General features: G+C 34.2%; 1 protein-coding gene and 1 long non-coding RNA gene across 4 annotated transcripts in view; one reads left to right on the top strand and one right to left on the bottom strand.

Moving 5' to 3' along the window:
- The window catches only part of PTPRQ (protein tyrosine phosphatase receptor type Q), a 200,353-nt gene that overhangs the window by 80,232 nt on the left and 94,890 nt on the right, over positions 1-25,231 (top strand). Inside the window, exon 26 of the mRNA XM_035002069.1 lies at positions 23,862-24,185. Coding sequence (XP_034857960.1) covers positions 23,862-24,185 — 324 coding nt within the window. The remainder of the gene's footprint in view (positions 1-23,861; positions 24,186-25,231) is intronic.
- LOC118008528 overlaps positions 1-25,231 on the bottom strand; it is a 150,915-nt gene that overhangs the window by 41,150 nt on the left and 84,534 nt on the right. For all 3 annotated transcript variants that reach the window (XR_004678709.1, XR_004678708.1, XR_004678707.1), the window contains exons 3-4: positions 18,477-18,588; positions 7,102-7,339 (exon numbers count right to left, since the gene is read on the bottom strand). This is a non-coding gene — a long non-coding RNA (uncharacterized LOC118008528). The remainder of the gene's footprint in view (positions 1-7,101; positions 7,340-18,476; positions 18,589-25,231) is intronic.

Raw genomic sequence — 25,231 nt, 5'->3', positions numbered from 1 at the left:
TCCCTTCCTTCTCATAATGTCCTCCATGCTATTCCTTATGTTCCACAAGTAAGTAAAACCATATGATAATTGACTTTCTCTACTTGATTTATTTCACTTAGCATAATCTCCTCCAGTCCCATCCATGTTGATGTAAAAGTTGGGTATTCATCCTTTCTGATAGCTGAGTAATATTCCATTGTATATATGGACCACATCTTCTTTATCCATTCGTCTGTTGAAGGGCATCTCAGCTCTTTCCACAGTTTGGCTATTGCAGACATTGCTGCTATGAACATTGGGGTGCAGGTGGCCCTTCTTTTTACTACATCTGTATCTTTGGGGTAAATACCCAGTAGTGCAATTGCTGGGTCATAAGGTAGCTCTATTTTTAACTTTTTGAGGAACCTCCACACTGTTTTCCAAAGTGGCTGACCACTTTGCATTCCCACCAACAGTGTAAGAGGGTTCCCCTTTCTCCACAACCTCTCCAACATTTGTTGTTTCTTGCCTTGTCAATTTTTGCCATTCTAACTGGTGTAAGGTGGTATCTCAATATGGTTTTGATTTGAATTTCCCTGATGGCTAATGACGATGAACATTTTTTCATGTGTCTGTTAGCCATTTGTATGTCTTCTTTGGAGAACTGCCTGTTCATGTCATCTGCCCATTTTTTGACTTGATTATTTGTTTTTTGGGTGTTGAGTTTGAGAAGTTCTTATATCTTGGATATCAGCCCTTTTTCTATAATGTCATTTGCAAATATCTTCTCCCATTCTGTGGGTTGCCTCTTTGTTTTGTTGACTGTTTCCTTTGCTGTGCAGAAGCTTTTTATCTTGTTGAAGTCCCAAAAATTCATTTTCACTTTTGTTTCCCTTGCCTTTGGAGACATGTCTTGAAAGAAGTTGCTGTGGCCAATGTCAAAGAGGTTACTGCCTATGTTCTCCTCTAGGACTTTGATGGATTCTTGTCTCTCATTGAGGTCTTTCATCCATTTAGAGTTTATCTTTGTGTATGGTGTAAGCAAATGGTTGAGTTTCATTCTTCTGAATTTTTCTGTCCAATTTTCCCAGCACCATTTATTGAAGAGACTGTCTTTTTTCCATTGGATATTTTTTCCTGCTTTGTTGAAGATTAGTTGACCATAGAGTTGAGGTTCCATATCTGGGCTCTCTATTCTGTTCCATTGATCTATGTGTCTGTTTTTGTGCCAATACCATGCTGTCTTGGTGATCACAGATAAGTCTGCATTTAAATAAGATTATGTGGGTAGGACAATGCTGAAATTAGAGATGCACTCTATTCCATTGTAAACTTTTTCCTTGTGGGGTCTATGTCTAATTTGTTTTTGTTTTACTCACAGTTCCTAGCAAATACCCTGGGAATTACAGGTACTCACATGTTTTTAGGAGAAAGAAATGAATTGTTTTCTTATTAAATTTATAATTTTCCATAAAGGTTTTTATTCCATTGCAAAATATTATTTCTATATTTCCACCAGGCAAAATTATAGATATTTTCTCCCATGCAAATATAGGAGTATTTTTAATTAAGGAGAGTCATTCACATGAAACATAAGTAGTAATTAGTACTTCAAAAATAGTTAAGTAATTTTTTCATCTTTAAAATTAAGTTTCAGGTCTAGGATATAGTTCTATTTCTGATTACAGTATTTGTTAGGTAAATACTTTGCTTTTATTTAGGTTCACATGAACTGTTTGTTGATTAGATATTAGTAAGAACTGGAGATTCATTGTTCAGAATGGAAACAGTTTTATAGCTGCCGCAAACTTCTAATTTATAGTGGTCTAAGATTAGTCATGGTGTATAGTCAGCTCTGAGTCACTGACTCTGTACTTATTTTTGACATAAAGTAAAATCAAATTTGGCTCACTCTCTCACTGCCTGGTGTCTGACCTTAACATTCCTTCCAGGGATTATTGGGTATTTTTCTCAGTGTAAACTCGGTCATATCTGGACACAGTTAAACATGCATCATGACGACTGAATTTATGAGAAGATTAGTGTTTGGTGTCTAAGCTGGTTCCATTGTCACAGTCAAACATGTTGGAATAGGGCAAATACAGATGAAGGCCCCAAACCTTGGTACTTTTAACAGTATTTTATGTCAAAGTGTATCATATGTACCAATAAAAATATTATAGCAAGTTCATGTGCACACAGGACTGAACTTTTAGAATCTCGTATTAGCTCAAAATGCATGTACTTATCCATAATATTTTCAAATCTTAGTAAATGTGGTAACTTAATATTGAGTTTTTAAAACATTTTTTTCCTTGAAGATAATTTTATAGTTTGGATTTTTTCGAAATTCTTCCAAGTTCAGTAATTTAGAATCAAGAGAGAAAAATTAGCTATATCCCTTGGATGCCGAAAACTTAATTGAGGGAAAGTAAAATACACATTGTGGTTTTTAGGAGTGTTATTTTCAGCAGTGATTTCTTCATTTGTTTTTGTCCAACAGAAGATGTCAGGCAGGCACCTGTAGGGACCCACTGGAAATCCACTGAGCTAACAAATGTATTAATGGTACAGTGTGGTTGAATTAGAATGTGTTCCATTTCCTTGTTTTTCTTTTTTCTTCTACTCTTGGTTATTTGAAAAAACCATATATGGCAAACTATTAGTATACATGTATTTGTATATTTTTAATATATAATATGTATAACATTATATATAATATATATTATATATATTAATAGAATTATATATAATATATATTAATAGAATTATATATAATATTTATCCATTTATATATTTTAATAAATTATCTATATTAATATATATTTTACTCTCAATCCTCTTCTGCAAAGTCCTGACCACAATTCCCCTAAGAATTATTTAAGAAATTTATCTGTCATGCATTTTATTTGAATCCCTATTTTGTGGACCTCTCTGAGCAGTGCATAGATTACTGGGCAAACTGTGATTACAACTAAATTTGATTTCCATTTACCAGCTTTTTTAAAAAATAAAATATTTATATGACTTATAAGAATGGATACCATTCTCTAATACCATTTAATAGACTGAATGTGGGTGGTAAAAGTTTTTCTCAGGGTTGCAAATTAATGCAATAATTCAGAAGTTCACTTTTTCCTTTGTCTGCATCCCTCTGACATTTTTCTCCTTATCCATCACATCAGTTGAGAAGTCAAGCATGTAGGTAAATTACATGATCCTGTTTGTTCTTAAGCAAGTGAATTGACACATTCTACTTACCAGTCAATAATTGCTGAAAGCATAAAAGCCATTATAGTTGCCTGTCACAGATCAGAAAGAAATAGCTATTAGCATTGCTACTCTAATTGAAATTCAAGTGTTTTATTACAAAATATCCCTCATACAGACTTAAGTATTAAACATAATACTTCTCTTAAGAGTGAACTTCAGGTGAAAAGTATCTTTTACACTTGTAGTGTGGAAATTTGACCAAGATATACTTATTTAATGCTTACTATTTGCAGGCTCTATGTTTGGGGTTCAAGATTCAAGTTTGAATCCCAAATAGCATCAGTGATCTCTGCTGTGTGCATCCAAATAACTCCACCATTATTGTAAAGACATATCCAATACATATAAAGCAATTAAATATAAAACTGTATTAATATGTTAATCAATTGTGTGGATTGAAGATTAAATCAAATAGGAAATGATTTTATTGAAGGCAATATTGAAGATTAGAAATAGATTTTATTGAAAGCTCTCCTGAAGAAATGGAATATGAATTAGATGTTGCTCATTGGCAGCTTCAGAATTTGTTTGTAGAAGAAGCTTAGATTCAGTAACCTAGTGGGAAATGATGATATGGTCTTGAACCCTGAATTTCATAGGCAGTTACACTAGTGTCTACTTAGATTATCTGATACAGATCAATAAAATAGCCAAGTTTTTGAAAAATCCTTTTTTGTTATTCCTCATTGTGCTATGAGAAAATGTCATACTACATGTCAAAGAACATTCTTCATTTTATTTGATCTATACGAATGGTAGGGAGAACTGAAGATTATGGGTATTCTGAGGCACTCATGGTAAGCCACCCTGTGACACCATCACTATTCACAAAAGTAGTGAGATTAATAGAGAGAAGGAAGTAAATATGAATTCCAGGATACACCAAGAGAAAACACACAGTGGGATAAAGAAATGGGGTCAGGCTGAGGGGCAGTTAAGTGTCTGCCTACAGCTCATGTCATGATCCCAGGGTCCTGAAATTGAGCCCTGCATGGGGCTCCCTGCTCAGTGGGAGCCTGCTTCTCCCTCTCCTCTCAGCTCGTGCTCTCTCTCCCTATCTCTATCACTCTCTCGCTCTCTCTCTCTTAAATAAATAAATAAAACCATTTTAAAAAAAGGGGAGGTCAAGCTCAGGTAGAAGCCTGACTAGAGTGGGGTGCATAGTATTGGAAAGAGTGTAGGAGGGGAGGTTGAAAAACTTAAGTGGGCCTTACTTTGCTCTTGATTTTGCATATTTGTAGCAGAAGTTTGAATATAATATGGAAAAATGAGAACTCTGCTAAATTTAAAATAGGAAGCAGCATAAGTAACTCTAAAAATAGTGATTGTTTTTTGACCATTGTCCTAAAGACTGTAGTAATTGTTAGAAGAAGAATTTGTTCATTACATAGTTACTGAGCCTCCCAAGTCACAAAGAATAAAATCCACAGTCATTTCAAGGCCCATAGGGTCCTTTTTTAACCCACCATTCTCTTCCCCTAGCTATGTTTTGTCTCCTCCTTTATCCTTTGAAAATGTATCCTCAAATGCCACCACTTTAAAGAGGATCTGATTTATTTATAATTGAACCTCCTCCCAGCTAGAATTTTCTGTCCTCTTTATCTGCTTTACTTTTCTGTATTGTACATAGCATTGTCTATGGATCTGTCCTCGTTACAACACATGTTCCATTAGGATAGGGATTTTTCTTTGTGTAGTTCACAGTTATTTCCAATGTTCAGAAATGTGTCTAGAATACAGTGATACTCAAATATATTATGAAAGCTTGAATGAATCAACCAATCAATACACAGTCCTAGAAGAGTGATAAGCAAACAGTAAACACTCAATATGCATACTTTGGGAGCCTTAAGTAGAAACTTATGGTTATAAAATTATTTTTAGACAATTGTATGGTAAAATATCTAAGAAAGGTGTGGCTTCTGGAATATATTTTTTAATTAGACTTCTTATTTTGACATAATTGTAGATTCACATTCAGTTATAAGAAATAACTCAGAGAAATTCTGTGTTCCCTTTAGGCAGCTTCCCCCAATGGTAACATCTTGTAAAACTTTAGTATATTATCACAACCACCATATTTATGTGAATGCAATCAAAATAGACAACATTTCCATGAGAATAATCCCTCATGTTGCCTTTTCACAGCCATACCCAAGTCTTGTCCACCCTCTTGCTCCTCCCCTCATCTTAACCCTCTGACAACCACTAATTTGTTCTCCATCTTCTATAATTTTGTCATTTGTGATTGATATGTTCATGTGATTGTCTTCGTTAGCTTGTTAATACGGTGGGTTAGATTGACTGATTTTCTAATATTGAACAAGCCTTTGGTCTTTGGAATCAACTTCACTTGATCGTGGTGTATTTATTTTTATATATTACTGATTTATATTTGCCAATATTTTGTTAAGGCTTTTTGCATCTATATATTTATAAGGGATATTGGTCTGTAGTTTTTGGGATCTCCCCCCCACTGTCTTTGTCTAGTTTCAATATTAGGATAACACTACTTTCATAATATGAATCTCTTCTAATTTCTGGAAGAGAATTGGTACTAATTCTTCTTTAAATATTTGGTTGAGTTCTCCAGTGAAAGTCTCTGAGCCTGGAGATCTCTTTTTGGGGAGATTTAAAATTATGTTTAAGTGCTCTCAGGATGCAAAATTGGAACTGAAATGTGATATCAAACCAGTTGCAGAAAGTGGTACTTCTAAATAATCCATTTGTCAACAAGGAAGTCACAAGAGAAATGAAGAAATATTGTAAACTAAAATATATTGAATTGAAATAAAATGAAAATACAATATGTCAAAATGTGTGGGACACAGTTAAAGCAGTGAAGAGAGGGAAGTGTATAGCTTTGAATGTATTCCTTGGAAAAGAGGAAACATCTCAAAACAATAATCTAAGGTCATCTTCCCCTCCACTACAGTCTAGAAAAAGAAAAGCCCAAAACATGCTGAAAGAAGGAAGAGAATAATAAAAATAAGAGCAGAAATCAGTGAAATCAAAACCCATAAAACAACAGGAAAAATCAGTGAAACAAAGAGCTGGTTCTTTGAAAAGTTAAAATTAACAAACCTCTAGTAAGGCTGGCAAAGCAGACACAAATTACCAATACTTAGGAATGAAGCCACTCTAGACACTACTACCAACATCAAAAGGATAATAAGGACATAATACCAGCAGTTTAACACACAAAAATTTTGCACCTTAGGTGAAGCAAACTCTTTGTTCAAAAACTGCAATTTCCACAGCTCACCTAGTATGTGAATAGTCCTATAATTATTAAGGCCATTACATCTGTAATGATTTCCTGTGACCCACTCTAGTAGGGAAAGGGAGGGCACTTCTCCATTACTGGCAGGTGGGAGTAGAAATCCAGGTTCCCCCTCACCCTCCGCTGACACCCCAGGGAAGGATGCTGAATGGGCACAGGAAAGAGGGCTGCCCACTAGGCCTCCACTGAGGAGGCCTCTTGGCCCTAGCTGGGAAGGCTAGGAGTTCCTCATGACTGCTCCCCACATGGTTGTCCACTGACATGGTGGAGCGGTCTTCTTATTTCTGGAAAGGGTAGAAGTTCTAGCTTCTTATTTTGCCTTCTCCAACCTCACCCTATCAAAGATGGTTGAGGTGCCTCAGTACCGAGAGTAGAAGACTAGGGAGGGAGTGGGGCCACAGTTTTCTTCTGTGGTTTTGGGGTAGAGCTGTTATTGTCTAAAAGTTTTGTCTCCCTAGGCTACACTGTTTTTGGGCTGGAGAGAGCAGACTTTTACTAGGGCTTTCTTGGCTTGAGCTAGTTGACATTTCTGGATTGCTGGCTTTGGGGCTATATGAGGCAAGAATAAAACCCAGAGAACTCACCAGTGTGCTCTTTCTTGGGTCCTGATTTCCCTAGTTGCTCTGCCTTCTCTCCACCTTTCAGTGTCTTTATATTTAATGTCTATGGTTTTAGTTGCAGATAGTGGAAGAAGTAGGGAGAATACATCTACTCCATCTTCTCCAGAGCAGAAGTTCATATGTTTAATGGTTCTAAGTAAGCATCTTTGCTGCAAGCATTTTCACCACGATCAGATCATTTCCGCCCTGTAAGGCAATTTTGCTGAAAAAGATAAATATAATGGGTTGACAGTTTGGTTTGAAAGATGGTTTCATCAACTGGTTGACAGTTTGGTTTCATTTCTCTATTGATACAGTACTCCCATTTTTAATATATAAATGATATAATATAAATGCTATAAATGATATAAATCTTAGCCAGCTCCCATAAGGGTCTGCAGAGTGGCATAGAGTTTTGAACCCACATTTCCCATAGAACTTTGGAACATCTATCAGTGGACATGCAGCAAACAATGGTGTAGAAAGTTTTCACAATGCAAGACAAAGCTCACTTACAAATATGCATCCCAGTATTTGGAAATTGATATATCTTTTAGTGAAGGAAGAAATTTTAGCAAAAAAAGAAAAAAATGAGATGCTGTACATGAAAATGAATCAGCAAGCAAAAGCATATATGATATTATGAATGAAAAACTTTTGATAAGTGCTTAGGTACAATAAAAAAAATAAAATCCACTCTTTGTGCAGTATTGCCATGAATCTGCACTATACATTTTGAATGTATTCAAATATTTAGTATTTCACAATAAAGTCTTTCAAAATTTGTTATTCATTTTTAATGTTTAATTGTGTCCTTTTTAATGAATATCCCTCTTTTATTTTTCACGATTTTATCTTTTATGGCAGAATTGTCTTACAGCCAATTAGTTATGCAGGAAAGATGCTTCCAACAAAAATGCTTCCAGCAAAAACTCTGAACATGATGTTTAATATCATACCTGGTACCCTTTTTATCCATCTACTCAAGATGACTGTATTTAATACATATGAAGTAGTATGGTAGGGACTATGGGAATACCATGATGAAACAAATTTATTTCTTGTGCTTTTAAAATTTAGAATCACATAATTTTATATTTTCATTGGACCTCAGAGATAACCTCATTTAGTCATTTCATTTGGCAGACATGGGAAATGAAGCACACAGGTTAAGTGTCTACTAAGTGAGCTATAACTAATTATTGGCAGAACTTCCACTGATCCAGAACTCTTTCTACTAGAAAGAGTTACCCTTACCTTAGAAATTCAATGAATCATTTGAATTTATTGGTATTAGAATAGTTTTCTTCCATTATTTCACAATATCTCGATAGAATTGTTATGGGGTGGGGAGATTGAGGTTCATTTTATGAATTTCCTCATTAATTTGTGCAGATATATTTATGATGTAACTATATACATATTTTTGTCCAAATATGGATTTAAAATTCAGGAAAACTCAATTTCTGTCATCAGATATGTGCTTACCTATAATACCAAAAATACTATAATACTAAAAATACTATGTAAAATACTGAAGCCATTCTGGGAAATTTTTAGAGTTCCTAGACACGTATCGCATTTTTTATCCTGGATCAATTCCAAAGGTGTAATGTTTGCCATTGTGAAATTGTCTTAAGTATCAAATTCTAAATTACAAATTTAAAAGTCCTTTTAAGTGTAATTCCATTTGTAAAAAATGAATTTGTAAAGAATGCATAATTCTCCTTGACCCCTTCGATGCTCTAATACCTTTCATTAAGTAGACTCCAGGCATTACTCCTTTCTTCATCCCAGCTCCAGCTAAAGACAGCTGTTCTTCAAGCAGCATTTTTATTAACTTATTTAAGAACTGGGGCATATCTTATTACCCTATTTTCCATTCCTGTCCTATGCAGCTGTAGCTGGTACTTTTCATAACAGCCTCTACATATCAACCTCCTCCCCCATTTCACTCCATTTTTTTTTCTCTTTCTCTTTTACTTTCCTTTTTAAGTAAATTAAGGATGTGTGTGTGTGCATGCAAGAGCCTTCTTATTTCTTTATCTATAGTGACCTATTACTTGAAAGCTTCAGGAATGTGCCTGTTGTTTCTCTGAGATTATAAGCTTCAGGGAAAACCATTTATGAATGGTGTAAAAACTCTGACATGTAAAACAAATGACTTTTAATGATAGCAAAATTTCATTAATAATGCTACATTTAGACTCAATTTAAAAATGGTGCAATATGAATATAAAGAAAAGGCTTTGAACAAATAGAAGGTTGTGTAAATTATTGTTAACCTCAACTCAGTGAATTTCAAATATTACAAGTTCATTGTGTATAAGAAAATAACTTTTGGTCAGGAAGCTATTTATAAAAATAAGGCATGCATAAATAGCAGCCACTATATGATTAAACACTTTCAAAATTCAAGTAAACAAATAATGCTTCTTAGTATATTAATGTTATCATTGTAATTTGAATTTTCACCACCTAGTATTCATTGCATCCTCAAATAAATCACCCATTATTTCTCTGTCTGGATACCTTAATTATTACTTTAAAAACAATTTGCAATGTTAGAAAGATAATAACTATTATTCCTTATGGATCACAATAACAAAATCTATACCAATTAAAAGATACATTAAAAATCAGTGGCCTTGGGCGCCTGGGTGGCTCAGTTGGTTAAGTGACTGCCTTCAGCTCAGGTCATGATCCCGGAGTCCTGGGATCGAGTCCCACATCGGGCTCCCTGCTCAGCGGGGAGTCTGCTTCTCCCTCTAACCCTACCCCCTCTTGCGCTCTCTCTCTCACTCTCTCTCTAATAAATAAATTAAAAAAAATCAGTGGCCTAATTTTCTGGTTTGTTACTAATTAAATTAGCCTACTTTAGAAAGGATTTTTTTAAAAACCAAGATTCTGTTTGTAATTTTTTAAACACAACTACATTAATATTTGTTATGTAGGAAAAGTCTAACCTTTTTAAAGTTTAGACTTAAAATTTATTTATTTTTATTTTTTTAAAAGATTTTATTTATTTGACAGAGAGAGACACAGCTAGAGTGGGAACACAAGCAGGGGGAGTGGAGAGGGAGAAGCAGGCTTCCGCAGAGCAGGGAGCCTGATGTGGGACTCAATCCCAGGACCCTGGGATCATGACCTGAGCCGAAGGCAGATGCTTAACGACTGAGCCACCTAGGCGCCCCTAGACTTAAAATTTAAAACTAACTTTGAATTTAGGATGTTATTACAGAGAAATTGTTAATTGTATAAGACATGTTCCTTGAAAGCTGGATAGAATGCTATTCTCACAAGTACTAGTCGGAACTTTGTCTGAAGATTGAACAATTGCCAGATGATTGTTGAAGTTGAAAGTATTCGTTGACTACTTGGACTAATCTCTAAGGCTTCTTCTCTAGTATGGATATATGAAAACTACAATAAAGCTCCTTGTTTTATTCTACTAACACCTAGATTTACAAAACATTAGCTAGAAAGTATTAATGTTTAGTATTTTAAATTTCTGTATAAATGTAATATATAACATATTTTGAATATTACTGCTACACTTTTATGGGAAAACTTTTTTCATGTTTTTGTTTTCTTTTTTATGTTTTTTACTTATGGGAAATTATTTTATATAAAATGAAATGCACAGAACCTAAGTGTACAATTCAGTGGTTTTTCACATACCCCCATGTAACACCACTCAACAACATATAGAACGTTTCCATCTCCCACAGAAAATTCCCTTGGATACCCACTCTCCAAGGCAACCACTGTCCTGATTTCAGTCAACAAAAGTTACTTTCAGTTGTTCTTGAGCTGTATGTACTCTTTAATTTCTGGTCTGTTTCTCCCAACATAATTGTGAAACTCATGTTCTTGAGGGTTTCAGTAATTTGTTCTTTTTTACTGTTGAATAATTTTCCATCATATGAATATTCCATTATTTGTGTGTCTGTTTTTCTGGACATGTAGGTTGTTCTAAACTAAGTATTATGAGTAAAACTGCTATAGTTAATTTTGTTTAAATCTTTTCTTGTGGAATTGCTGGGTCATAGTCTAGATATTTGTCTGTGTTCAAGAAACGCAGTTTTCTAAAATGATTGTACTATTTTAAATATATACCTAACAGCAATATATGAGAGTTCTAATTACTTGTCAGTATCAGCAGAATTTGGTGTTAACAGTCTTTATAATTTCAGACATTCTAGTTCATGTAAAGAATTCTATCTTATTGTAAGTTTTATTTTCTTATCAGTGATGATTAATGATGTTAAATCCTCTTTCTATGAGTTTGACTTTTTTATTTTTATTTTTTATTTTTTAAAGATTTTATTTATTTATTTGAGACAGAGAGAAAGAGAGAGCACACATGAGAGGGGGGAGGGTCAGAGGGAGAAGCAGACTCCCTGCCGAGCAGGGAGCCCGATGTGGGACTCGATCCCGGGACTCCAGGATCACGACCTGAGCCGAAGGCAGTTGCTTAACCAACTGAGCCACCCAGGCGCCCGAGTTTGACTTTTTTAGATGCCACACTTATCTTTATCTTTCTGTATCTGGCTTAGTTCACTTAGCATAATGACTTTGAACTTTTCTTTTCAAATATACTCATTTATAGTGCTGTCTCCTCCTGATAATTTTATATCAAAAATTTTAGTTTTTTACTTCCAGATAAAAATATTTTCTAATTTCCATTGCAATTTCTTCTTTGAGCCATGGTTACATAAAAATATGTTTAATTTCTGATTATTTGGGACTTTTCCAGATATTCTTGTGTCATCGATTTTTAATTTATTGCCGTTATTGTCAGAGAATATATCTTTAAGATTTAATCTTAAAAAAACTGTTGAGAAATTTTCTGTCACTCAGCATACAGTTTATCTTGTTGAATATTCTTCCATGCACACTTGAAAATAATGTATATTTTCAATTGTTGGCCATAATGTTCTCTGTATTAGTTCATTGTGTTTGCATATGTTTTACAAATCTATATCCTTACCACTTTTTAGCCTAATTATTCTATCAGTTATTGAGAAGGGAATGTTAAAATATACCACAATGATTGTGGATTTATCTGCTTCTACTGTTAGTATTTGGTTCATGTACTTCAAAGTTTGTTTTTTTTTTTTAAACACATACATATTTATGATAGATATAACTCCCTAACTGACCCTTTAATCATTATAAACTGTCTCTTTTATCTTTGGGAATACTCCTTATCTTAAAAGTTCTTTTGTTTGATGTTAATATAGGCACATGCTCTTTAGTTTATTGTTTGCATCATATATCTTTTTCTATCCTTACTTTTGAATTATTTGTATCATATTTAAACTGTGTGCCTAGGGATAGCAAAGTATTCCTCTTGTGGACAGCATATAATTGGGCCTTTCATTTTTATTTTGACTGACAATCTCTTCTTTTTATTTATTTTTATTTTTTTTACTATGTAAGAATTTTTTTATTTAAATTCAATTAGCCAAGGTATAGTACATCATTGGTTTTTGATATAATGTTCAATAATTCATCAGTTCACTATAACACCAATCTCTGCTTTTTAAATGGAGCATTTAATCTATTTATATTTAAAGTCATTATTTTGTTGAGTTTAGTTCTACTGTTTGCTATTTGTTCTCTCTTTGTCTTATATCTTTTTTAGTTCCTCTCTTCTTTCTTGCCTTCCTTTGTGTTAATTGAATAGTTTTAGCTCTCTATTTATTTCATCTGTTGTATTTTTGGCTGTACTTCTTTGTCTTATTAATATTTAGTAGTTGCTCAAGGGGATTACAATGTGATTTTTTAGTTTATTATAGCTACTTAATATCATACAACTTCACATAAAATATATGGAGTTGCAGGGGCGCCTGGGTGGCTCAGTTGGTTAAGCATCTGACTCTTGATTTTGGCTCAAGTCAAGATCTCAGGGTAGTGAGATCAAGCCCCATGTTGGGCTCTGCACTGGGCATGGAGCCTGCTTAAGATTCTCTCTCCCTTTTTCGCCCTCCTTCTCCCCTCCCCTCACTCTATGGAGTTGCAAAAGTACAGTTCCATGCATTTTGCTATACTTTGTGCTATTTATGTCATGCATTTGATATCCATATATTTTAAATAATTTACATATATGTACATTGTAAACCCCACAATTTATTGTATTGTTTTTACTTACCAGTAGATTTACATAAATTTAGAAAAGACCACATATCTTTTCTTTTCTTTTTTTTTTTTAGACCACATATCTTTTCTATGTAATTACTGTTTTTGGTGTTCTTTATTACAGTGTCATTTCATCCAATGTCACACACCTAGTGTCATTTCCCTTTAGCTTTCTTTTTTTTATTATTGTTATGTTAATCACCATACATTACATCATTAGTTTTTGATGTAGTGTTCCATGATTCATTGTTTGCGTATAACACCCAGTGCTCCATGCAGAACGTGCCCTCTTTAATACCCATCACCAGGTTAACCCATCCCCCCAGAACCCCCAGTTTGTTTCTCAGAGTCCAAAATCTCTCATGGTTCGTCTCCCCCTCCAATTTCCCCCCCTTCCTTCTTCCCCTCCTGTACCTCCCTTTAGCTTTCTTAAGACTTTCTTCTAGTGCAGGTATGCTCACAACAAATTCTCTCAGATTTTATTTACTTAAAAATAGAATTATTTTCCTTCCATTTTTGAAGAATATTTTCACTGGATATAAAATTCTGGGAAGTTAGTTTCTCCCCACCCTCCCCCCAAGTATTTTTCCCTTTAAAGATATCATTCTTTTGTCTGTGATACATGTTGTTTTTTTCTGGCACTTCTCAAAATCCTTTTTCTTTAAAGCAGTTTATCAGTGATATGGCCAGTGTACTTTTTGTTGCATTTGTTTTGCTAAGGGTTCATTTAACTTTTTGTATTGGTAAATTAATATTTTTCTGAAATCTGAGAAATTTTTGGTCATTATTTTTTCAAATATTTTTCTTCCATTTTCTATCCTATTCTGAGACTCCAATTATAACCTCTTGATAGCATTCCTAAAATGACTGAGGCTTTATTAAATTTTTTCACTTTTTTTCCTATGTTCTTCAGATTGGAGTTCTGTTGATGTTTTACCAAGTTTATTGACTATCTTCTGCCATTTTTACTCTGGTGTTAAATCCAGTGAATTTTCATTTCAGATTATTTTTAAGTTCTAGAATTTTTATTTAGTTCTGTGTTTCCTTATCTCCATTCCTCTGTTGAAATTCCTTATTTGGTTTCTAATTATGATCATGTTTTCTGTTAAGTCAAATAAAATACTTATATTGTTTGAAATTCATTTCCTTCTAATTCCTTCACCTGACTTATTCTGTGATCTCTTTCTATTGAGTACTTTTTCCTCCTGTGAGTCACATTTTCCTGTCACTAGTAATTTTCCTGCCTGCCCAGTAATTTTTAAGCTTATATTGGACATTGTTGGTGATACTTTGCAGAAACTCTGGATTTTGCTATCTTGTTCTGAAGAGTGTTGGTTTTTATTCTAACAGACTATTAAATTACTGAGTAGTAATTTTGTGAATGTGTGGTTTTGATTTCTCCATTATTTACAGAAGAACTACCTTAATCCTGGGATATAGAGTAAAGTTAAAGGTATGGGCCCTTTTAGGATTTTAATATGAGGACTGTGCTGTTTACCAATCCCTTAATTTGGTGGAATTGAAACTCCAAATTCTGTCTCCTCTGCATTGGAAAGCAACTAAAATTTCTACTCAGTTTTGCCTCTGTTTCTTTCCACTATGTTCCTCAGTATGTCCTTCATACATCTACAATTAAGAGATTAGCCAAGGATTTCAGATGAGTTTAGACCCAGAATTTAGGTCTAACCCCTCTTTGGCTCCCTCCTTTTCCAACTGCTTTGGCAGTCTCACATGCCATTTCCTAACGCCTCAAGCCAAAAGCCATTTGTATGCTTCTTTGTTTCCTCCAGGGTGCATAGTTGTTATCTTCAAGAGAATTAGTCTGGTACAAACTATTCCTGTACCATCAGAACAGATCCTCAAACTTACTGTGTTTGGGAACTGGAATATTTTGGTATTTTGCTCCTTCTGCAAAATTATTTTTTGCTGGTTTTGACAATTCTAGTCATACTGAATACTTTGGTGTAAAAATAGCCTTACTGAATATTTTGTGATAAGCACACAGAGGGGAGGTTTACATTGCAATAATATACATGACTCTAAAATAAACAGTATATAGTTTTGTTCTTAAAAATATTTTGGCAATCAGGGATTTTTCTATTGGCTACTTTATTTCATGGAGTCCCCAATCTCACTCCATCCTTTCATCCTTTCTCCTCTGTTGGTTTTTTCTCTTTTCATCTCTCCTTTGATTCTCTCTCTCTCTCTCCGTGTGTGTGTGTGTGTATGTGTGTGTCACAGAATCCCAGAAAACTCCAAATTCTTCCTTTTCTTTCATAGAGCTTTCCCCAAACTTTAGAACCAGGACTACTTTTGTATATTTTAATCTATCAAGGATTTCTGTACAGCCACAATCCTTAGAAAACAGGAATAGTTTCAAGTAGCATTTGATTACAATCAGCACTGGTGACACTTGTTCATCAATCAACATTGGTAACAGCATTGGTGACACTTTCTTCTTGAAATCGGTACATGCATCCATTCATTTGCTCAATTATTTATTTATTTGTTAAACAAATATTTCTCAAGTTTCAATATAAGCCAGACATTATTGACTGAGTTTTTTATGATTTCTTATTCCCATTCTACTTCACTGCCCATTAACTACTAACTTGACAGAGACTCCGTTCTTTATCATCTGCTGTTGTGATACTACATATACAAATACTCCCCTTAAATGTTTATTCACTCTTATGATTTCCAAGCTTATATATACTTATTTATCCCAACTTGGCTTCTCTTGATCTCTTAGGCTAACCCACTCTTCTCCTCCCAAGATATCTCTATTCATGTTAATAAGATATGAAACTAACATGTCATTTACTCATATCCATCCTCAAGCAAATCCCCACAAACCAGTATCTTTCCCATTTCTTCATTAGTGTCAATGATTCAATTTCATCTCCAGGTGTTATAGGGTTGTTCTTAATAGACAACTAACTCTGCTATATAATTACTATCCTAAGAACTACTTCAGATAAATAATTTCAAATCAAATTTGTCATTTTGATGGACATTCTCATGATTTGGCTTGGTTTATAGAGCTGTCAAACTAATGACTTTATAAAACAAATCAACTCATTTTCCCTCCAAACACAACATATATAACCCACTTTTTTTTCAATAATGTCCAAAAACAAAACAAAACAAAAGTTTTAGTGAAATATTTTTATAAATAAATGATGCATTCAGTAATACTTGAATTAAGAACTAATATTATTATAGCTATGATCCATAGAGTTTTGGATCCCTCAGTTGTCCATTTATACATGCATTAGGATAGACACTTTAAAAATTTTTATGAAATTTTGTCCTGCTTTATACCTCCTCAGTTTTCTTTCTTTCAAGTGTAATATTTAAGATGATTTTATTTGGCACACTAATAAGAGTGCATGTTCCCAGTTTCATAGTACCACCTAAAATCATGTTTATGTAGCATATTTTGATAAATTCTAGCCCAGCTACTCCAAAATCTATTTCTGGGTTAAACTAGATTGCTAGAGAGAAGAATGCCTGAACTGAATAATTAGAACCTCTGAAGAAATAGTTTTACTAAAACATGTTTGATAATCTGCTCACTCACATTGAGAGACATTGTAAGAAAGAGCCAAGTTAAAGATACTTAGCATTTACTATGTAAGGATGTTGTTGAAGATATTGTTCATTAAATTACATGGCAACCTGTTTATTTGATTTTTTTTGAGAGGAGAGAGAAATATATCTTTCATCTCAGTACCAGAGATTATGGTATTTTCTTGTTCATTTAATTTGTCTTTATTTATAATCACAGAGATTTAAAATCTTGAGTTTTTCCTTTGTATTGTTTTCTATAACATAGAGCCAAGTCATAGCCTACCTTTGGGAAGTGTACGATGTACATTTAATCTGTTGACCCAATTCCTGGGTTCATTCCATGTTTTACTCCTATTTCCTTTCTGCCCAATAAATAAGCACATTCTGCTGATGTTCTTTGCCTTTTTAAAAAAATCTATTCCCAATTATTCTTTGTTATTGTAACCTGCATTGCACTGCATATGTATATATAACATCTAACCAGCTTCTATCAAATTATACTTTTCCTAATAACTAGCTACATGGAGGCTCAGGCTTTTCTTTAAGTTTATACTTTACCAGTTAATTTCTGTTGATTGTTTTCTATTGCCTAATAGAGACTACCTAAACTCACCTCTCAAACTTTCAATGCCTTTCAATAACACAACACTTAATGGCCCCTCTTTTTTTATTATTACTTCCTTAAACTTTCTTTTCTCTAGTCTAGTATACTTTCCAGACTTTTGACAATTTGTAGTTACTTACATCTCTCCCATACCTAACGTGCTTAAACATCTTTTCTTCCACATATCTACTGATTCTTAATTCTTCCTTCAAATTATAGCCCCCAGATATTCTCTTTCCTTGAAACTTTCCTTTGGGCATCACCTATTTGTGGTGGTTTCTATTAGTTAAATTACTTTACATATATTTATGAAAAGCAGCTATTCCCTAAGACTATAATAACTTGCCCACACTGGTCAATGTGAATGATCAGTAAATGTTACTGATTAAATTCAAGTTAGTGCAAAATTTATATCTGCTATGCTGAAATTTTTTTGCACTCAACTTTGTAGGAATTTCTATTTTTATATTGATTCATACTATGTTAGTGTTGGTAAACTGTAATTTTATTTGTATATGCTCATATCATATATCAGTACTTTGTGTTTCTAAAAGGATTGTAGATTATTTAAAACTAGTAGAGACAAAAATATTCTTGATAAACTAGGAAAGATTGTGTTGGTACTTTCTTAAGTTTTATAAATATAATTGTTCAGGCATCTGTTTTGTTTAAAAGAAAGTACATCTGTGGTTGAAGATAAAAATATATAGTCATAAATAAAGAATTAAAGAAACTTGGCCTTCCATGTTAGTATACTTAATCAGTTCAGTGAGAAGTCAGTACAAACCACCATAAGAATCTTATCATGGGAGGTTGGCAACTTCTAATAACTGATATTCAGAAGTTCAGAGAATAATTACACTTTATACACATTTTCATCTCCTAAGTGGAACCTACTAAATAGTCACTAAAAACTGACATGCATTTAAACCTACAACAAATATCACTTATATAGTTCTACAGACTTTCATTTCAACCATGATGAAAGTATTCCACAGATAAGAATAATTTATGAATAAAAATGTAATTTACGGAATACCTTGCCAGTGAATGTTGATCGCTTCATCACAGTTCAGTCATGTTTAGAAAATCTAAGCAAGCTGTGTGATTACTCCAGGAAGCATGGAATGATGTGTTCAAATTAGTACCATCTGTGGATAGAAAAAAATTGAGGTTTTTAGTCATTCTTAAAGAATGGAAATCTGATTCTCCATGCTAAAATGAGTGTAATCCTTTTTGTATCTGTAATTCAATAGGGCAGTTGCTTTGAAATAGTCTAGTTCAACACACAGTTTATCAAGAGAGAAGATACTGCATATAAATGCTGGTTTTTTATGAGTGTCACTGAGGTAGCCTTGCTATAAAAAAATGTTTCTGAGTTACATATTTGGCCTCAGATTAGATTTATTTTTGGTTTATCTTTCTAAATACATTTGATTGGAAAATGTGGACAAAATTTTGTACCACCTGAAAACCAAAAGACTGTTTCAATGAACCATAATTTATTCATATAGTCAAACATAAATTATTCATATAGTCAACACATATAGATACATTGAACAATTGTATCTAAGCAATACAGCACTTATTGAGTGCCCATATGTGCCAGACACTGTGTATCTGTGCAGGCTCCATCATTATGCCTGTCACATGGAAGGCAACTCAATTGTTGTTACTCTTCCTTTAGTCGGGTTACACATAATTCTTCTTGTTTCTTTGTCAAGTGAAAGAACTCTCCTTTTAGACCTTTATTTCTCTGCAGTACTCATTTGGAAAATACAGGAGTCTGTGGACCACTATTAATCCACTGAAAATTTTTATGCATTACAAATTTTGCCATTAAAGTCTTCATTCCTACAGTCTGAACATTGGAGGCGGAAAAAAGTTGGTCATAGAACAACAATGGGCATTTAGTCATCCCTTCTGCTGAATTGGGAAAAAGATAGTCTCTTCTGCCTTCTCCAGTTCTTTGGATAACTAATGCATCCCATTTTCTTCCCATTCCTAGTTGCTTAGTAAACCCTAGGTAAAGGAAATTGAAACATGGAAGGGGCGTTTGGTGGTGGACTCAAAAAGAGGGAAATGTCTGGATCATACTCCCTGACTCCCATAGGGATAGAGCAGAGTCTATGGCTTTAATGCAAATGAAAAGTCTATATTAAACTTCTCAAGTATCCCCACTACACTTAAGATAAGACTAAAACTCTTGAATCCAGTCCAGAAGGCTGAACGTTATCTGATTCTGAACTACATCTCTAGCTTTCTATCTTCCTATCCATCTCCTTGTGGACCCAGCTATATTCTTTAAGTGCTTCTAATAGGCCATGACTTTCTTTCCCTCAGAATCTTAACACATCCTGATGTTTTCCACCTGGGAAGCTAATCTTATCTGTCAGTTCTCTGATTTAAATTAAAGCCTTTCCTGACCATCTATCTAAATGAAATCTCCGGGGCGCCGGGTGGCTCAGTCAGTTAAGCGTCTGCCTTTGGCTCAGGTCGTGATCCCAGAGTCCTGGGATGGAGCCCCACATCATGCTCCCTGCTCAGCGGGGAGTCTGCTTCTCCCACTACCTCTGCCCCTTCCTCCCACTTGTGCATGCACTTTCGCTCTCTTGCTCTCTCTCTCTCTCAAATAAATAAAATCTTTAAAAATAAATAAATAAATGAAATCTCCTGTTATGTCCTCTTACTTATTTGCTCATTGTTCAAAAAAATATTTATTAAGTGTCTATTTTGTTGCAAGCATTACTCCAGACCTTCAGAGACACAATCTAATATGTAGATTGATATTTGTTTGTGTATATGACATATGAATAGGCATACCACATTTTGGAGTAATTGCTCAATCTTTTTTATTGATATGAATGTAGAATCAGAACCTTTCTAGATCTTTGGAATACATATTGGAATGAAGTGGAGTTGAAAAGAGGATTAGGCCTATTTGAGGTGGGTTTTCAGAGTAGAATTAGGATTTAGAGGAGGGTGGCTATCAGTTCAAAATAATGAAGTACAAACTAAGAGAGTTATCTGAAAATAAATTTTAAAATGAATCCCCTCAAGATTTTGAGTTTCCTTTTGCTCTATATATTTAAGCAGAGTCCAGAAAAGTAGAAATTGGCCATTTTATAGAGGAAAATTGCATTAGTTTTCTATAGTTATGTCACAAATTATCACAAACTTAGTGGTTTAAAACTACACCCATTGATTATTGCACAGTTCTGTAGGTCAGAAGTCTGGGTATGTTGTGCATGGATTCCTTATCCAGAGGCTCACAAGCCAACTCAAGGTGTCAGTAAGCTATATACTCATGGGGAGCTCAGTCCTCTTCTAAGCTCACAAGCAGAATTGATTTCTTACATTTATAGGTCTGAGACACCCATTTCCTGGCTGGTTCATAGCCAAGGGCTTCTCTGAGTTCCTAGAGATGTCCTAGATTCTTTATCCTATGGCCCGTTCTACTTCTAAGCCAATAATGAATGAATTTTTATACATCAAATCTGTCTCTTGCTTAGAATATGTTCCTTCCTCTTTTGTAATGAACCAAAGAAAACTCTCTGCTTTTAAACACTCTACTTGTGCTAGAAAATCAGGTCCACTGCATAATCTCTCCCTATATTATTTATTTTTTATTTTTTTAAGTCTTTAGTTAACATACAGTATAATATTAGTTTCAGGCGTACAAATAATGATTCAACACTTCTATACAACACCTGGTGCTCATCACAAGTGCACTCCTTAATGGATTTGGTTTCTTAATTATAGATAAAAAACTTTTTCATATCAGCACCTATCAGAGCTTGGTTGAAAAACTGGATGAAGGGGCGCCTGGGTGGCTCAGTTGGTTAAGCGACTGCCTTCAGCTCAGGTCATGATCCTGGAGTCCTGGGATCGAGTCCCACATTGGGCTCCCCGCTCAGCGGTGGGTCTGCTTCTCCCTCTAATCCCCTTCCCTCTCGTGCTCTCTGTCTCTCATTCTCTCTCTGTCAAATAAATAAATAAAATCTTTAAAAAAAAAAAAAACTGGATGAAGGTGAGTGTACAGGGGCCAGGAATCTTGGGAGACATCTGCCTACATAAAGGTCAGACATAAAAAGACAAGTTGACCAAGATCATCTCTAAACTTCCTTCAAATTCTGATCCTGTCATCTTCTGATTCATTTGCCAGTTCCATGAATTCAACCACCAAAATGATCTAAAAATATATTTCTTTCTTATTGCTACCATCTTCTTTCTTTTTTTTTAGCATATCCAGTGGTATATAAATTTGTCCCTTTTTCTGTAGTGTAATTACTAGACTAGACTTGATAAAATGTACTTCTGAACATCTCCTTTTGACACCTTGATAGCTTTCCATTGCCTGACAAACTATAAGTTCCTCTAACACAGTATATCCCCAGGTTATTATATAGCTGACCTATTGTATAGTCTAGACCTTTCTACAGAACTCCAGACTCATGTATCCATCTATGTGACATCTCTTTCTGGGTATCTGGTAGGCATTTAAAGTTAACATGCTCAAAATAAATTCGTAATCTCTCTCCCCAAAGCTTACTCCTTCCACATCATCTTGGTTAATAATGACTTCAACCTTCTGTTTGCTCAGTCCAGAGGCTTTAGAGCTTTCCTCTACTCTCTCCTTCCTTTACACCCCACATGTCACACATCAGCAAATCCTGTCAACTCCCCTTTAAAATATGTTCAGAATCTGAATGCTTCCTTTCATTTCTTCTGCTGTGATCCCCACCAGGCCATCATGATCTGTTGTGTTGACATTGAAACAGCCTACTAATTGCTCTCCCTGTTTGTACCCTTCTATCCCTTCAGTCCATAATCAGCACAGTAGTTGGAGTGATTGTGTGAAAACAAGTTAGAGCCTGTCCTTCCTCTGCTCAAATGAATGTCATAAGAATGTCCTACAATGTCGTATACAATCTGGCCTTCATTATTTCTTCTCAGACCTCAACTCCTACTAGCCACACTGGCCTCCGTGTTATTCTTCAAATATACCAAGGATGGTTCCAACTTAGGGCTTATAATCATGCATTTTCCCTTGCCAGGAATGTTCTTTTTTCAAATATTCCCATGGTTTGTTCCCCCACCTTCATCAGGAACTTCATGCCTTCTAATCAGTGAGGCCTACTCAGTTAAAAATTTTAATATCCCTGGATCATCTTTCTCTCCTTCTTCCTTTCCTTATTTCTCCCCAAAACACTAATCATCATCCAAAATACTATATACAATACTCACTTATACTTTTATTGTATATAAATATCCTGAATGTAAATTACACAAGGGCAGGGACTTCTGTCTGGTTTATTCATTGTATACCCAGCACCTACGATAGCACTTGGCACAAATTAGGTGCTCATTAGATATTTATTGAATCCTGAATTAATATGATATATTTAAGAATGAATGAGTTTTCCAACTTATTTTCTTATTTTTAAGTGTGACTATTGTCATATAGTTTTTACTGATTATGTCATTTTCATACAAGTCATTGTTACCATTCTATCTTAGTCTTCTAAGCAAAAGCCTTTGCACATATGCAGGAAAGGCATGGTTGAAGAAAGTACTTATGTCACTTAGTTCATTGTTCTTTCATGTTCCTAACCATAACATGCTTGTATTACTTGTTCAATAAGTGGCTGTTTCTTGAAAATAAGACATAAGCCTTTTATATCTTGAATCCTTCATACCAGGCTCAGAGCCTCACAGGTGGTATACAAATAGCAAACCAGTGGTCAATATGAAATCTAATAGGTGACCCCAAGTAGGACCCTATGATTGTAGATGATATACAGATACCTTTGTCTGTGTATTAATATCAGTGTGCTGGATGATGTTCTAGAAAGTGTTTTGTCAAATTAATTTATCAGTTTTGTCAAATTTAAGTATATGCAAGATAAAATAAAAATAAACTAATATGTAAATTATTAATTCTGCTAATAACACTGTTTATTTAGAATTATTGTATAATCAATATTTACTATATATAAGATATATTTGTGTCTATCCAGACATTTAAATGTAAGTATGTCTTTCTTGGGAACTGAATATTAAAACTCAGTCCATACCCAGGGAAGTACATAAGATTAAATGAGCATACAATTTTCTTTGTACTAGTGTTTATATATGAAGCCAAAGTAAGTTTATATGAGATTCTTATGAGTCAGTTTGGGAACAAAATTGGGAATTAATCAAATCATAGTTGTTTTGTCCTATGCCTTTTGAATCAATGGTCTCTGAAGCATCACCTTAAGGTTCTGCTCATTAAATGTGGTGATGCTAATCTAAAGTCAGTTGTAATAAGAGATTGCCACTAGGTGCATAATAAAGACATATTTTTGAATGCATTTCTTCCTTCTGTTTGACGGTTTTTGGTAATTCTAATTGTTTTCAATTTTTCTCCTTTAACTTTTAGTTCCCAGTGTTCCCACAAATATTGTTTTTTCTAATGTTCGATCAACTAGTGCAACATTAACATGGATGAGACCTGACACTATTCTTGGCTACTTCCAAAACTACAAGATCACCACTCAGCTGCGGGCTCAGAGATGCATAGAATGGGATTCTGAAGAATGTGTTGAATATCAAAAAATTCAATACCTTTATGAAGCTGACTTAACTGAAGAGACAGTGTATGGATTAAAGAAATTTAGGTGGTACCGATTCCAGGTGGCTGCCAGCACCAATGCTGGCTATGGCAATGCTTCCAACTGGATATCTACACAAACCCTTGCTGGTCGTAAGTATTACCTTGTATATGTGTTTATACGTTTGCATTCAAGAAAAAGCTCTTTGAATGCTTTTCCACAGAAATCACTCCAAGTATAGGTACTGATTGCTCTTGCAACTTGAGTTTTATATCTTAAAAATAACTAGTACCTTACTAGTTCAGACAGCATCGTTAATCATAATTACCTAAATAAATTTGTTACTTATCCTGAATACTATCTCCATGGAATTGTGATGCTTCCATGCAAAGGAAATACATATATATATATTTATAAATAAATAAGTACATATATATACACACACTGATAGCTGTTGAATTAATGATTTTTACTTAATACAATTTTGTGTAAAATCACTGAACATGAAAATTACTGAATTAGTGTATAAACTAATGCATGTAATAACATTTGTTTTTAATTTAATTGAATCCCAATGGGAAACTCAATTTCAGACATTATTAGTTAAGGCTTTTCTCAGACTTTCAGAGTTCGACCAAAGTCCTAGAGTCTTTTCTTGCAATAAAGCATTTTGGGCCTCTCTTGTAGTATATTATTAGGTTATACTCATTGCCATTGAGCACCCTTTGTCCATACCTACATTTTCCCTTCATATCTGGATGCTCTGCTGCTTTTAAGCCAGACTTTACAACTTTTTCAGTGACTTTAGGGATACACACACACACACCCACAACAGCTGAGATAGGTCTCTCAGCAAGCAGCTTTTCAGCTTGTGCTTTATACCTATATAAAATTCTGAGGCAAAGAAATACCAAGGGTTCAACTCTGAGTTTGAGATGTGGAGAAGGAAAAAACACAGAAAAGAAACACAAAATAATTTCTCAAAATTATTCTGCCATCTACCCATTTTTAGAACTTTTGTACTCAAGAAAGAGCTCTTTAAATGCTTTTCCATAGAAATTATTCAAAGTATGGTAAAAATGCTATTATAACTTTAGTTTTATATTTTAAAATTAATTGTTACCCTACTTGGTTAGATAACATGATTAACCATGAGTGAGTAAATAAATTTCTATTATTTATCCTAAACAGTATCTAC

The sequence above is a fragment of the Mirounga leonina genome, unplaced genomic scaffold (assembly GCF_011800145.1).
Source record: "Mirounga leonina isolate KUSES-001 unplaced genomic scaffold, KU_Mleo_1.0 Mir_126, whole genome shotgun sequence".
Lineage (NCBI taxonomy): Eukaryota > Metazoa > Chordata > Mammalia > Carnivora > Phocidae > Mirounga > Mirounga leonina.
This window is presented reverse-complemented; position numbering and strand designations above follow the sequence as displayed.